The 13,918-nt window shown below is 36.6% G+C and overlaps 1 protein-coding gene across 1 annotated transcript; it reads left to right on the forward strand.

Annotated features, from left to right (window-relative positions):
- The first annotated feature begins 1,162 nt into the window (after positions 1-1,162).
- On the forward strand, positions 1,163-13,788 carry slc9a2 (solute carrier family 9 member 2). The gene is made up of 12 exons (XM_067409106.1): positions 1,163-1,729; positions 3,317-3,780; positions 5,938-6,188; positions 6,630-6,847; positions 7,254-7,453; positions 9,559-9,648; positions 9,759-9,829; positions 10,276-10,446; positions 10,632-10,737; positions 12,197-12,313; positions 12,536-12,626; positions 12,870-13,788. Exons 1-12 carry the CDS (start codon positions 1,471-1,473, stop codon positions 13,232-13,234), a joined length of 2,403 nt encoding a protein of 800 aa, XP_067265207.1. The 5' UTR covers positions 1,163-1,470; the 3' UTR covers positions 13,235-13,788.
- The last annotated feature ends 130 nt before the right edge of the window (positions 13,789-13,918 follow it).

Below are 13,918 nucleotides of genomic sequence, written 5' to 3' on the forward strand. Positions count from 1 at the left end.
TGTTGCAACTGACCCCATAAGAAGGGACGGTTGCAACATTCAATAAAATGTAATTGAAAGCATTCTTTAACATCATTAATTTGCTTAATCATTAATCATTAATTTGAGTCTTCACTAAGTTAAATTAACTGTATAAAGACATAGAATAGTAAAAGGAAAAAAAAAAACCATTTTCAAGTAACAACCATGTTTTGATTAATTGTTATAATAAATTTGCACTACAAAATATTTTAATCGTAAATCAAGACTTTGAAATTCACTGAAAAACTTTTGTGTACTTCTCTGAACTGTGTGTCTGTGTGTGTGTGTGTGTGAGTTTGTTTATATTACATTGTGTCCCCACGATGTAATATAAACCTGAGTTCACCTACATCGTGCAGACCAGCCACCGGTCCCCACAATGTAAATTAATTCATAAAAACACTAAATGATGTTTTTGTGAGAAAATAAAGGTGTGCAGTTTCCTGTGATGGTTAGGTTTAGGGTTAGGGGTAGGGTAGGGGGATAGAAAGTACGGTTTGTACAGTATAAAATGCATTGCAGCCTATGGAAAGTCCCCACAATTCACAAAAACAGACGTGTGTGTGTGTGTGTGTGTGTTTCTGAACAGAAAACAGAACATATTGAAAGCAGGCTACATTGTGGCCTAGACTGACAGTATTTACTTAAAAAAAGGGAGATACCTGGCTATTAAAAGATGTAATTAGAAGTTAGTAATTAATTACTTTTGAGAGTAACTTATAAAATACTGGTTATGACAAGCTTTTATATTAATGTCATCATTGGGGCAACAGCATGTTGCATCTGTCCCTACACTGACAGCCATGATAAAACTTGCTGTGCTAGCTTGAGACAACAGCCTTGACACATGATAGCTATACCTTATAGAAGCTAAGAAAAACACTGATTAAAATGATATAACTTTATAATTCTTCACACAAACAGCTTAGACAGTATGACAAAAAATCTGAGCATGAAAAAATTACTTCTTTACTAAAAAAGGTTTTTTTTTTTTTTTTTTTTGGTATAAGGAATGGTCACATGTGGCTGCTTTCTTCCAGAAAGGAGGAGAGGGTTAACTGAGCATGTGTAGTAAGAGTATCATCACTCTAGCCATGTTGCAACCGTCCCCACTCTCGATGTTTGTTGTGGGATGTAGGAACCGGTTCTTTCTATTACAAAAGGCTTTCAGAGAGCTATAAGGAAGTGTAAATATTTCAAAGGAAAGTTTAGCTATACAGACAAATCAGGTGTGGCATTTGACCTCATCTGATATGACCACACACCTGCTGGCTGCGCGAGACAGAGAGCCAAAACTCAGTCGAGTGCGGAAAATCACACGCGATAGGACGATCGCTGTGTAATTTGCTCCTAAAGAAAAAGGGACGTATACTTATGCTTAAAATGGAACAATATCCAGGAATGTAAACTATTTTAACACTTTTAGGCAACATATTTACTATTTAAAATATGGTGTTTAATTTCGATGTAAGGGCGCATCTCAGCTTTTTTATTTTTTGCGTAATGTTTGTGTATGGATTTAGAGCAAACGCCAATGTTGCTTATAAAACGACAACCTCTCCATCTAAACTTCCCCCATGGAAAACGATGGGTGAGACTGATGCTGACCCGGGCAAAACCCAAATGGTGTTTACACTGAACTACCCTCGTATTCAGATCCCGTTTGAGATTACTTTATGGGTGCTGCTTGCTTCATTTGCCAAAATAGGTGAGCAATCACATATTCTAACTTTAAACTTTAACTTTATTCTAACTTTGTTTTAACTTTAAACTAGCTAGTGTGTTTTTGATGTTAGTAGTTTGTTTGTTTGTATGTTTATTACTATTAAATAGTCCAATACTAAATCTATTCCAGTTTACCAGTAGCTTATAGATACTCATTTGTTAAACAATAGTCTCTAATTCGTATCTCAGTATACAATAGCTTTTTAATTATTTTTTTTTATTATTTTTATTTAGGCCTATTTATTTATTTTGGCATATGTGATGGCTAGTCAGAATGGCAACTTTATTCTGTAGTTCAATTAAAATCTAATAAGATTAAAAATGTACTTAATGTAGCGTTATGAACATTTTAGTACATAATGTAGACTACTAGTAGGCCTAAATTAAAAATAGATGACAAGTTTTAAATGCTAAACATTTATTAATGTTAAAAAGAGCTTGTATTCAAAAGCTGTTTAAGATCTACAGATTAATTACATTTACGGTCCCCTCTGAATAGGGTATACTATATAATTTTCCATTTACAACCATTTTAATTTTCCCCAGTTAATGCTTGTATGAATTTCTCTGACGCACTTTTACATGTTATGTAATCACAGCCATGCTTATAGAGCCATATCGCACAACTTTGAGTATGATATTGCTTATATCCCTTAGAAAAAAATAAGTTTATAAAAAAGTTTATTCAAGTGTGCTAATATATTAGTGTACTTCTTTTAACCTAAAAATGATAAAATATAATTTGTCTACTTTTTATGTATGCTACTTCTCAGAAATATACTTAAAACTACATTTAAGTATACTTAAATTACACTGGTAAAAAAGTTTAAGCATATTTGGCCTATACTTGTACTCAATCTTTTGATCGAGATATACTTAAAAGTATAATTAAGCATTCTATGTATACTTGACTTGTAGTTGTGTTTACTTTTTCCCACATATTTTACAAACTGTCTTATGAACTTACACTCTTTGAAAATATATATTTTTTAAAGAAAACAGATATGTTCCTAATTGTGAGTATGTGAATTTTTGTGTAGACCACTGGTAGTGTACAAAGAAATGTACTTCAAATTTACTTAGAGTACAGTTAAAGGCGTATTTCAAGTATAAAGTAGCCTAGTAGCCTATACATAGTATAAAGTGCAAAAATAATATATAAATACAAAATTAGTATTAGTAAAATAAGTATGATGTTCAAAACTTATATGAAACTACTAAACTAGTAGTTTACTGTAAGTATACAGTACTTCGAAGTGTACTTGCATAAAAAAGTGCTACAAGTATTTAATAAACTATCAGTTTAAATTAACTTGTAATATAGTTGCAGTACAAACGAAAAACGTGGTTGTAAACTATTTGTGTTTACTACTGTTACACTTAAAGTATAATTTATTCACTTAAAAGGATGCTAATTTTGTCCCAAGTAGTTTTGAAATAGTATAAGCTGATATCTCCATTCATCGCAATCTCACAAAGCTCTGTTATAACACAATGAATATATGAACAATAAATCTTTAACAATGTTTACACTTTGTGTGCTATAAATATATATTTTTTTTCTGAATAGGTTTCCATGTCTACCATAAGATCACGGTCTGGGTGCCGGAATCCTGTTTGCTGATCTCCATTGGTTTCATAGTGGGGGGCATCATGCACTTGGTGCACGAGCAGCCACCGGCAGTTCTCACCTCCAACGCCTTTTTCCTTTACATGTTGCCACCCATTGTTCTAGACTCAGGCTACTTCATGCCCACTCGGCCTTTCTTTGAGAATTTTGGTACGGTGCTGTGGTATGCTGTTGTTGGCACCTTGTGGAATTCCATTGGCATTGGCATCTCCCTGTTTGCCATCTGCCAGATCGAGGCTTTTGGTGTGCAGGACATTAACCTGCAGGAGAACCTCCTCTTCGCCTCCATCATCTCTGCCGTAGAACCGGTTGCTGTGCTCGCTGTGTTTGAGGACATCAGCATCCACGAGCAGCTCTATATTGTGGTATTTGGAGAGTGCCTGTTCAATGATGCTGTCACTGTGGTAAGTGATGTGTGCATTCTTGAAAAGCAAATGAAGAGTGAGTCAGAGAAAGCGATTTGGGACAAAGAATGAAACATGCTTGTGAGCAATACACTGCCATACTCTCACTGAAAATGTGCTTGAAACGTGCTTTTATTTGGCACATCAGTAACTGTTTTTAAGATGCTGTGCCTGTGTAAAAGCAGGCAGAGATCCAGAGCTATGTCATTCATCAAAAAGTATCACAGTTTGTTTTAAAAGAAATGTGCTTGTATAGTGTCTCCTTTCAAATCTTGCCCTAGTAACAGATTATCTGAAATCCAAAACTCAACACAAGCCATCTTAACCGCTTGGTCATTTGATACAGGCTTAAACACCATGGTAAACACAATTAGCTTCAGAAGTTATAAATTTAATCTCGCCTTTCTTTATTATGTCAAAAGTATTTATAAGTACAATTAAATGTCTTACTATTTATTAAATTTTAACTTGAATAGTAAGAAGAAAGAGGAGCTAGAATAGCAGTGTTTAGAAGAGCAGTGTTTTGGCCTCTCCTTGACACTGGAATGCTTTGAAACAAACAAACAAACAAACAAAAAAAATTCAGTGTGATTTATGTTAGCAATAAGGTATGAGAGGCTGTGCTGTATTGTGAATAAGTCACGGCTGAAGGGCATTGTTAGGCACGATGCGAAGTGGAGTGAACCTCTTCAGCCGTGACTTCACGATACAGCATTAGCTTCGAGTACCTTATTGCTTTTATAAAACGTTTACCACACAATACAAATATTAAAACCAAAAATATGTATCAATGCAACTTTCATGAAGTAAACTTTCACTAAAAGCCTTCCTTCCGCCGGAAAAAATAGTCCCTGACCGTGAACAGCAACAGAAGTTACATTATTACACCATTAGATGGCGGCAAAGACTGTCTTTATGAGTGTGTCAGTCAGTAGCGAAGACTTTTACATTGAAAAGACTGAATTGTTGTGAACACGGAACAAGACGCAACTGACAAATGCTTTGACTAGCGCTGTCAGTCATGGGAAACCCCTTAACTGTTAAAAGGACAAGATAATACATCAAACATTTAAAAAGGTTTTTTATTATGAACATAGGGCTGACCTGAAGGAAAATGCTTAATCTGAATGCAGGTAATAAACTCGCTCACTCGATCTTTCTCTCAATACTCTTCTACATAATACAGTAAGCTTCAGTGAACAATATCAACTGAGAACAAACAGTTTACGTTGCTAAGAGTGGTTGCTAAGTGTGTTGTGTAGAGATACACAGAACCGTTATGTGACGCGATTATAGCCGTGTTTTATCGTGAATAAATCACAGCTATTGACCAATCAGAATCAAGGACAGGAACTAACCATTTTATTAAATACTATGTGCCACAATTATTTTATAGTTTCCACACCAACGCATGATGTTGTTATGTTTATTATAAGCTTGTGCTGCAGTTTTGAAACAGGGTGGATTCTGATTGGCAGTCAAAGTTTATTATTCATCAATCAGTTGGAAAAAATTGTTCTGAAAGTGATTCAAATGATATAGTTTCTCTGTGCCATTATTTTTATATTGGACTGTTCTTTTATATTTAAAATGATATTTGAACTATATCTTTATCGTTGCAGTTTTCGTCCTTGGTGTGAATGCGCCTTTACTTTACTCTTGAACTCCGTGCTCTTACATTCCTAAGACAAAAATCATAGTGGCGTGTTAAGCTATTGTAGTTAAACTGGTGCTTTCCAAGATTTGATACAATCTTTTTTACTTTTAAATACCTAAGACTGGTCAGATACAGTTCTTCAAACTGAGTAAAATACTTACTTACCCCCCCCCCCCCCCCCCAATGATTTAAATGATATTTTAGCTGTAAAATCACACACCATTAGTGCTATTCATTGTTAAATTACTTGTTTTTCATTGTTAATTAGACACCACAGATTAGAGATTAAGCAAGAATTTGTAGCATGCCTTAGGTGAAACCACAGTGAAGTTTTGTTTCACATAGTTTGATCATATCCTATTACACGTGTTTATGTGTGATGTTCTGCATGTCTTAATCTTCACATTTGTACTCTAATTTTCATCATACTTATGTGTTGTATTTGTGCATCAATAGTGTATTATGTATGTGTCAGTAGTTCTCACTGTTTTTCTTTTCAGGTGCTGTATAATCTTTTCAGTCATATAGCAGTGATGCCTGTGGTTGAAGCTGGAGAAGTTTTTCTGGATATAGGTAGTTTTTTTGTGGTGGGTTTGGGTGGTGTGCTTTTGGGTCTACTGTTTGGTTTTGTAGCAGCCTTCAGCACACGCTTTACTGGAAAAGTGAGAGAGATCGAGCCTGTTATCATCTTCCTGTACAGTTACATGGCCTATCTCATAGCTGAGCTCTTTGCCATCTCCAGCATCATGGCGTAAGTAAGGGGTCCTTACCCAGCTAACAAAAAAACGTTCTAAGAGCATTTTGCTAATGTGACCCATGAAATTATAAAACATTAATTCTGAACGTTGTCTATATGATCAAAACATAAAAAATTTTTTCTTGGTTATGCAAACGTTAAAGGAACATTCTATATTGTAAACATTATGGGCATGTTACTTTTGAATTTTCTGTTAGACGAGCATCCATCTAAAACGTTTCAGGAAAAAATGCTCCATGAACGTTGTATCGATAATGTTTTTGTGCTAACGTTTTGCAAACATTATTAAAGACCCGATAACTTTGAACAAACATTCTGTTGTTACTGTAAGAATGTTTGTTCATAACTTTGAGAATGTTAGGAAAGTTCTGAGAACATTCCAGATATCCGAAAATAACATTAATTTTCCTGAATGTTTTGCTCCTGTTTCTACAGCATTGTAACCTGTGCGTTGACTATGAAGTATTACGTGGAGGAGAATGTATCCCAGCATTCCTGCACCACTATTCGCCATGTCATTAAGATGGTTGGAAGTGTGTCAGAAACTCTGATCTTTTTCTTTCTGGGTGTTGTTACCATAACAACAGAGCACCAGTGGAACTGGGGCTACATCCTCTTTACTCTGCTATTTGCTCTGCTTTGGAGAGGCCTGGGTATGGGGGATCATTTGTGAATTATAATAAAGTTTTTAATAGTGCCATGTTGTTTTCTTATTGTCATTGGTTACAATATCTCCGCAGCTGTGTTGACACACTAGCATGATTGAGATTATTGCTAATTAATGTTACTTTTAACAATCAATTCAACAAACAAGATATTTAAGAAACTTACATTTTAGACATAGTTGCCAGTTTGCCTATTTTTGCTCCTCCAACAAAAATAGACCCAGTCAAAGACGTCACTGGTCGCCACCTACTGGCCTAATGATGTAATCTTAAAATGCAGAGTACTATTGCAGTCTGTCTGAAACAAATAAAAAATGTCACCTGAAATATATACATAATTTTACATAATTTGAGTTATTGGCTCAAATGTTATTATATTTCCTTTTTCTTTTAGGAATCCTGGTCCTAACGCAGATCATTAACCCGTTCCGCACAATTCCGTTCAACTTCAAAGATCAGTTTGCTTTATCCTATGGTGGGCTGAGAGGAGCCGTGTCCTTTGCCTTGGCCTTCACTCTCCCTGAGAGCATTGGTCACAAGAAGCTATTCATAACAGGCACGATTGTCGTCATCATCTTCACAGTGTTCATTCAGGTACCTTTTCATAGCAAGAGTCTTTCTGACAAGTGCTTGCATTCGAACAAGCCTTTTTATGAACTATCTTTACAAGTACAGCAGTAACTTGTTCATATTTGAACATTTGCATTGATGTTAAGGCCATTCATATGAGAGAGAGAGAGAGAAAGAGTAATTGGGATCTGATCACAGGTTCAGTCATATGAGGGTGTTCCTGCAATCCAAATGCAGTTCTATCGGTTTATTAATGCAAAGTAAAAAAAAAAGAGAGAGAAAAAAAAAACAGAGTCCATCCAAATATGGGGAAAAGCAGGCAGAAACAGAACTAAAAACAACACACATGATACATCCACAAAGGACAACACCTGACACTGAACAAGGAAACCCTGGGGTATAAATACAGAGGCTAGGAACAGGTGAGAGTAATCAATCACTATGGCAACAAACAAGAGTAACTATAGAAACAAAGTAAAACAGGAACAAACACAGGATGTGAAAAATGGGAAAAATGGGAACAGAAAATACATGTTCTCTCTCATTTCCTTGTTGTGTGGTTCCCTTTCCTTCAAGTCAAGTCAAGTCTGTCTTCTTTTTGCCCTCAGGATAGTTTTTGTTTGGGTTTTGTTTTTTTGTTTTTTTTATTTCTAATAAAAGCCCTTCATTCCTGCGATTTAGTCCTTGCTCCTTTCATCAATCCAAACCCTGACAGAACAAACTGACTATAATGAAGACTCAGTGGAAGAAGGGCTTGTGCCATCCACCATCCTCCACTCTCTCCAGCCCCCTCTATGATCACGTTCTCCAGTTTAAGGCCTTGAGCTCCCTCCTTCAACGGGGGACTGATCCACGGAAGTTTGCCCTAAAGTTCCGCTATAATGCAGAGGGACTGGGGTTCAACGATGCGGATCTCAAGGACCTGTTTAACTATTCCCTTGATGAGCCCCCTAAACTGGTGGAGAATGAGAGGGCTTTTGGGGGTTTTGTGGATTTCCTTATTAATTCTCAGAGCCCTGCCGGCTCTGCCCAAGCATCTTGCCCTGTCAGCCCCGCTCTGGCCCTCTACCAGGACTCCAGGTGTGCCGGAGCCCACCTGGTCCGTCCCTCCTGCACTGCCCTGGTCGTCCTCTGGGACTCCAGACACTTCAGAGCTTCGCCGGTCCATCCCTCTGGCACCACCCAGGTCTTCTGCTGGGACTACAGACATGCTGGAGCCTTGCTCGTCCATCCCCTCCAGCTCCACTCTGGCCCTCAGCCAGGACTCCAGATCTGCCAGAGTCCACCTGATCCGTCCATCCAAGTTTTTGGCTGTCTGCCTTGGCTCCGGACCTGTCTAAGACTGCTGTGATGTTCTGCTGGCACTGGCTTGGCTCCCATCCCTCCCTCCCTCCCTCCTTCCTCTCCTCCCTCCCTTCTTTGTCTCTGTAGTTTGACCCCTTTCTGTCTTGATGTTCCTGTCTTGTATCCGGTGTTCCTCGTTAAGTGCGCCAGGAGGCTTCCTTTTTGAGGGGGGGTGGTGGCTTGTGATTTGTGTTCGCTGGCCATGTGCTCATGTTTTTGTGAGACAACGTAAAATCATTATATATATATATATATATATATATATATATATATATATATATATATATATATATATATATATATAAAATGATTGACTGATGCCGTTTGTACAGCATGGATTGGGTGGAAAATATTGTTCCAACATACTGTGCTTATCTATAAATGGCTTTTACATATACAGTACACTACTATTCAATTTATTTTTTTAAATCTTATGCTCCCCAATGCTGCTTTTGACTAAAACACAATAAACAGTAATTCTATGAAATATATTTATTATACAATATATATTACAATTTAAAATAATTGTTTAATATTTGAATATATTTTAAAATGCTGATTTGCTGCTGAAGAAACATTTCTTATTAACAGTTGTGCTGTCTAGTAGTTTTGGTGGAATAGAAGTTTTTTCAGGATTGTTTGATGAATAGATATTTGAAGAGAAGAGTTTTTTATTTGAATTAGAAAACTGTCTTTTATAGTCACTTTTGATCAATTGAATGCATCCTTGTTGAATAAAAGTCTTTTAAACTGTAGTGTATAGTAACGACTATTTCTCTTTGCAGGGAATCACAATAAGACCTCTTCTAAAATTAATGAATGTCCGTAAGACAAATCGTAACCTTGAGACCATAAATGTTGAGATTCACAAAAGGGTATGTTTTCAGTGGTTTCATTCAGTTTAAACATATACCTAATCAATAATCAAGATCAGTTTAATTAGTCTTGATGCCTGATTACTGATGCCTTGATTACTCTGTTTCAGTTAATGGAGCACACTATTACAGGCATTGAAGATCTATGTGGACAATGGAGTCACTACTATTGGAAAGACAAGTAATAGATAGACTCTACACTTTAGTTCTCTTTTTCACTACACAGCTTTTCTGAATATAAAAGTACAGTTCTTTGCTGATAGCAGCTTAGTAGGATTATTTCATGTTTCCACTTTACTCATTTCTTTAGTTTCTCAAAATTGTGCCACCAGTTAGACTGGTCTAACAGCTCTGTTTCAGTCTGTATGTAGACATGCGTTACATCAGCCTCAGGCTTATGTAAATTCATTTTTCATAAAGACTATTTCCTGTTAGTTACTACCACAGCTATTACCTTAGGATAGTTTTGTGTTCAATTTTGCAAAAAAGATCTGAATGGATAAAGGGGCATTTATTCAGTGACTCAGTTTATGTGTGGGAGTTAAATATCAATGTTCAGTCCACTCTGTTTTCTATGTGATATTGATTCATTCATTCCTTTTGATCTTTTAACTCTTTGATTGTCAGGTTCATGAAGTTTAATAACCGGATCATTCGCAAGATTTTAATCCGCGATACTCGTCCAGAGTCAAGCATTGTGGCTCTGTACAAGAAACTGGAGCTTCAGAACGCCATGGAGATTCTGGACACAATGTCCGGTGACATCAGTGCAGCTCCCACTGATTTAATTTCATTACAGTATGTCTCCTTTTTGCATAGTCACTTCTTTTGCTTCTCAGAAATCTTAGAAACTGGTTTTGCATTTTTATTTCTGAATTTAGCTTACATTAATAGAGCAATCATTGCAGTAGAAGTCTGTGGTCACAGGAGCATCACAATGATTTGCTTCCTGTTGATTTGTTCTCTGTTGTCTTTTATTATAGTGAAGAGAGAAAGAACGCCTCAAAGTCCAGGAAGAAGTTCTTGCCATCTGATGTGACAAATATGCATGATCTCTTATCGAAGAACATGTACAAGATCAGACAGAGGGTGAGTTGTGACAGAATGTTCTGAACTTACAATACTGGAATTTCTGAAAGCAACACCTTGAAAGTAATAAAATTTCAAAGCAATTAGGTTAGTTATATTAAATTCAAAGCCCATACTTTTCTATCATAGCATTTCTATTGTAATGGAGGCAAGCTGGTAAGAGCTGTGTGAGTAAACCTCACTCCCCTGGCCTTAAGAGGCTCGCTAATGACTGAAACTATAGACTACGATCTTTATTGTGCCCAGTTTTATTGTGAATTTTGTTATTGCGCCCAGTGTTGGGGGTAATGCATTACAAGTAACTAGAGTTATGTAATCAGATTACTTTTTCAAGTAACTAGTAAAGAAACACATTACTTTTTCAATTTACAACAAAATATCAAAGTTACTTTTTTCAAATAAGTAAAACAAGTTACTGTTTCACATTTATTGATGACAGCTCTCCTGTCCCCATGTTGAGAGAAATAAAGTGCAGAAGGGTTGTGTGCGCTGTGTAAACATGATGGTTACTGTAGTTCTAGACTAAATGTGAACATGCATTTGCATTTGCTCATCTCACTTGCACAAAAACATTCAGTATTCTTGAATAAATGAATAAAAACAAAACAAAAAAACAAACTCAGAATATTATGCAAACCTGTAATAATTAACTATATTAAATTACACAAATATACTTTATGTATTTAATCTCACTTTATTAACTAATGTCTTTGCTGCTGAACCTGATCTAATTCAACCATACTAATAAGCAAAAATAACTTTAGATTAGATTTAGAAATAAGAGTGTTGAACTTCCTTCTCCTATTCTTCTTTAATCCAGAACAGCAGCACGGATGAAAGCTTTGTTTGAGCTGCGCCCTCTACTGCACAGGCATAAATTTGCATTTCCTTCAGCATGAGGCTTATTTCACTTTTGGTGTGAAAGGGCCTTTACATTTGCCAAAAATAGAACTTTTTTTGTGGTTATTGGTAATAAAAAGTAATGCAAAAGTAATGTAATTACTTTTCATAAAATTAACTAAGTAAGCCTCCCATGCCAGAGATGCCGGTTTGAATCATGGTGGGAGCGGGATGAGTAGGACCGGTTACACCATCTATAACTATATGCAAAGTAATGCACTGAAGGTGTATTTTTTTTAATAATAAAGGTTGCAAGGGAAGTCAACAACCAAAAGCACCACAAAAAAGGGTCACATGCTCAATAGGAAGTTTCAGAACATCCCAGTACCATTTATATTAATGATATAACTATTTTTTATGTCAGATTTGTATGATGGTATAGGGCCTGGTAACAAGTTATGCTACACTGAACAAAGACAACCATGTTTTATAGAAGAGTTGAATGTTTTCTCCAATTATTCAGTTTTGTAGAATTTAGTATGTGGGACATAAAATTGTTAATGGCCCTTGTAATATTTCATAATTTGTGATCTATAATTTTATCCATTATGCTTCACAGACAGTGTCTTATACCAATAAGCATTCATTACCTACTGATATCACAGCCAGAGAGATCCTGATGAGACGGCACACAAGCTTACGACGCAGCCTCAGAGCTGGAAGCTTCCATGGCACTGTATGTAACACTATATAAATGAGACCACTTATTTATACAGGGTACAAGATTGGAAAGATATAAGACAAAAAAAAAAAAGGATGGCATTTAAAATTAGAACACATTTCACATAGTGATCTGTACAGTATATATCCTTCTCAATATAGACCTGAGAGTCTTATTTTTTGTAATTTCCTTTTCATTTTTCTGTCACCCTTTCCTTGCTCATCTCTGCTGCACCAGAATGCTGCAAAAATGTCCCAGAAGTTTTTGTCTCTGCCGATGGGTCAGAGTCTGAACTCTGGATTCCCTCCAGGGAGATTTGGTCACACCGGTGAGAGAATATACAGTATTATAGCAGTAATTGAACCATCTCTTGTTCACCCTTTGGTCCTTGCAGCAAAATGGATTCTACAGGCTTTGCATATAGACAGCAAATGACTGTTTAATATGATGGAAGTGAGAAATAAGCATCTAGTGGAGAGTTTTAAATATAACATTGATGGAGGTCAAGGGATTTTCATAACTATACTGATTTTAAGCATAATGTAAATAGTAATCTGCATTGTCGTTTTAGGAGATGGTGATACTGAAACCGAGATTGACTATCCGTCAAACAGGCCCATGTTCAGGCACCCAAAGAGATCGTCATCTAAAGCAGTGATGCCTCTCAGGCCGCTAGACACTCTGAAGGAAGTGGCTTCCTCTGTGAACATGTTGGATGAACAAAATGAGCAGCAGATAGGCTACAGGACGTCACATCTGAGGTCAAACATCAGCCATTCAGGACATCAGACCTCAAATCTGCCTTATGGCTCATCTAGAAATTATAGTAACAAAGACTGTGAGGGTGGAGAACAGCAGTCATGGCCGTCTCCCCACACGTGGGTACAGAAACCTCAGAATGATGTACAGCAGCCTTTGATGAGGAGACCACGCTGATCTACAGGGATAGATGCTGTTAATGCAGCTGGACTGCTATTACCTGTGAAGAGATCACACAACTCTGAAGCAAACTAAAACACTTACACTGGAGAGAAAGGGAAGAATTTACTCCTTGTTAATCATAATCACAAACTGTTCCTACGCAAGAAATTTGCATAAGAGCTTTCTATGACACAAAAACCATCAGAAATAGCGACATATAGGCCTTAAAGGTGCCCTCGAATGAAAAATTGAATTTATCTTGGCATAGTCAAATAACAGGAGTTCAGTACATGGAAAAGACATACAGTGAGTCTCAAACTCCGTTGTTTCCTCCTTCTTATATAAATCTCATATGTTTAAAAGACCTCCGAAGAACAGGCGAATCTCAACATAACACCGACTGTTACGTAACAGTCGGGTTGTACGCCCCAATATTTGAATATGCCAGCCCATGTTCCCAACATTATGAATTAGACACGGGCAGCCAGTTTTAACGTCTGGATCTGCACAGGTGAAACTAGGTAAGCAAGCAAGAACAATAGCGAAAAATGGCAGATGGAGCGATAATAACTGACATGATCCATGATAGCATGATATTTTTAGTGATATTTGTAAATTGTCTTTCTAAATGTTTCGTTAACATGTTGCTAATGTACTGTTAAATGTGGTTAAAGTTACCATCGTTTCTTACTGTATTCA

This window comes from Chanodichthys erythropterus, chromosome 14 (genome assembly GCF_024489055.1).
Source record: "Chanodichthys erythropterus isolate Z2021 chromosome 14, ASM2448905v1, whole genome shotgun sequence".
Taxonomy (NCBI): domain Eukaryota; kingdom Metazoa; phylum Chordata; class Actinopteri; order Cypriniformes; family Xenocyprididae; genus Chanodichthys; species Chanodichthys erythropterus.

Bases quoted from the DNA above. Each gene is read 5' to 3' on its own strand.
- slc9a2 (XM_067409106.1), top strand. From the start codon at position 1,471: ATGGTGTTTAATTTCGATGTAAGGGCGCATCTCAGCTTTTTTATTTTT. The intron at 6,189-6,629 runs GTAAGTAAGGGG...CTGTTTCTACAG, and splicing joins GCCATCTCCAGCATCATGGC to CATTGTAACCTGTGCGTTGA. The intron at 6,848-7,253 runs GTATGGGGGATC...TTTTTCTTTTAG, and splicing joins TCTGCTTTGGAGAGGCCTGG to GAATCCTGGTCCTAACGCAG.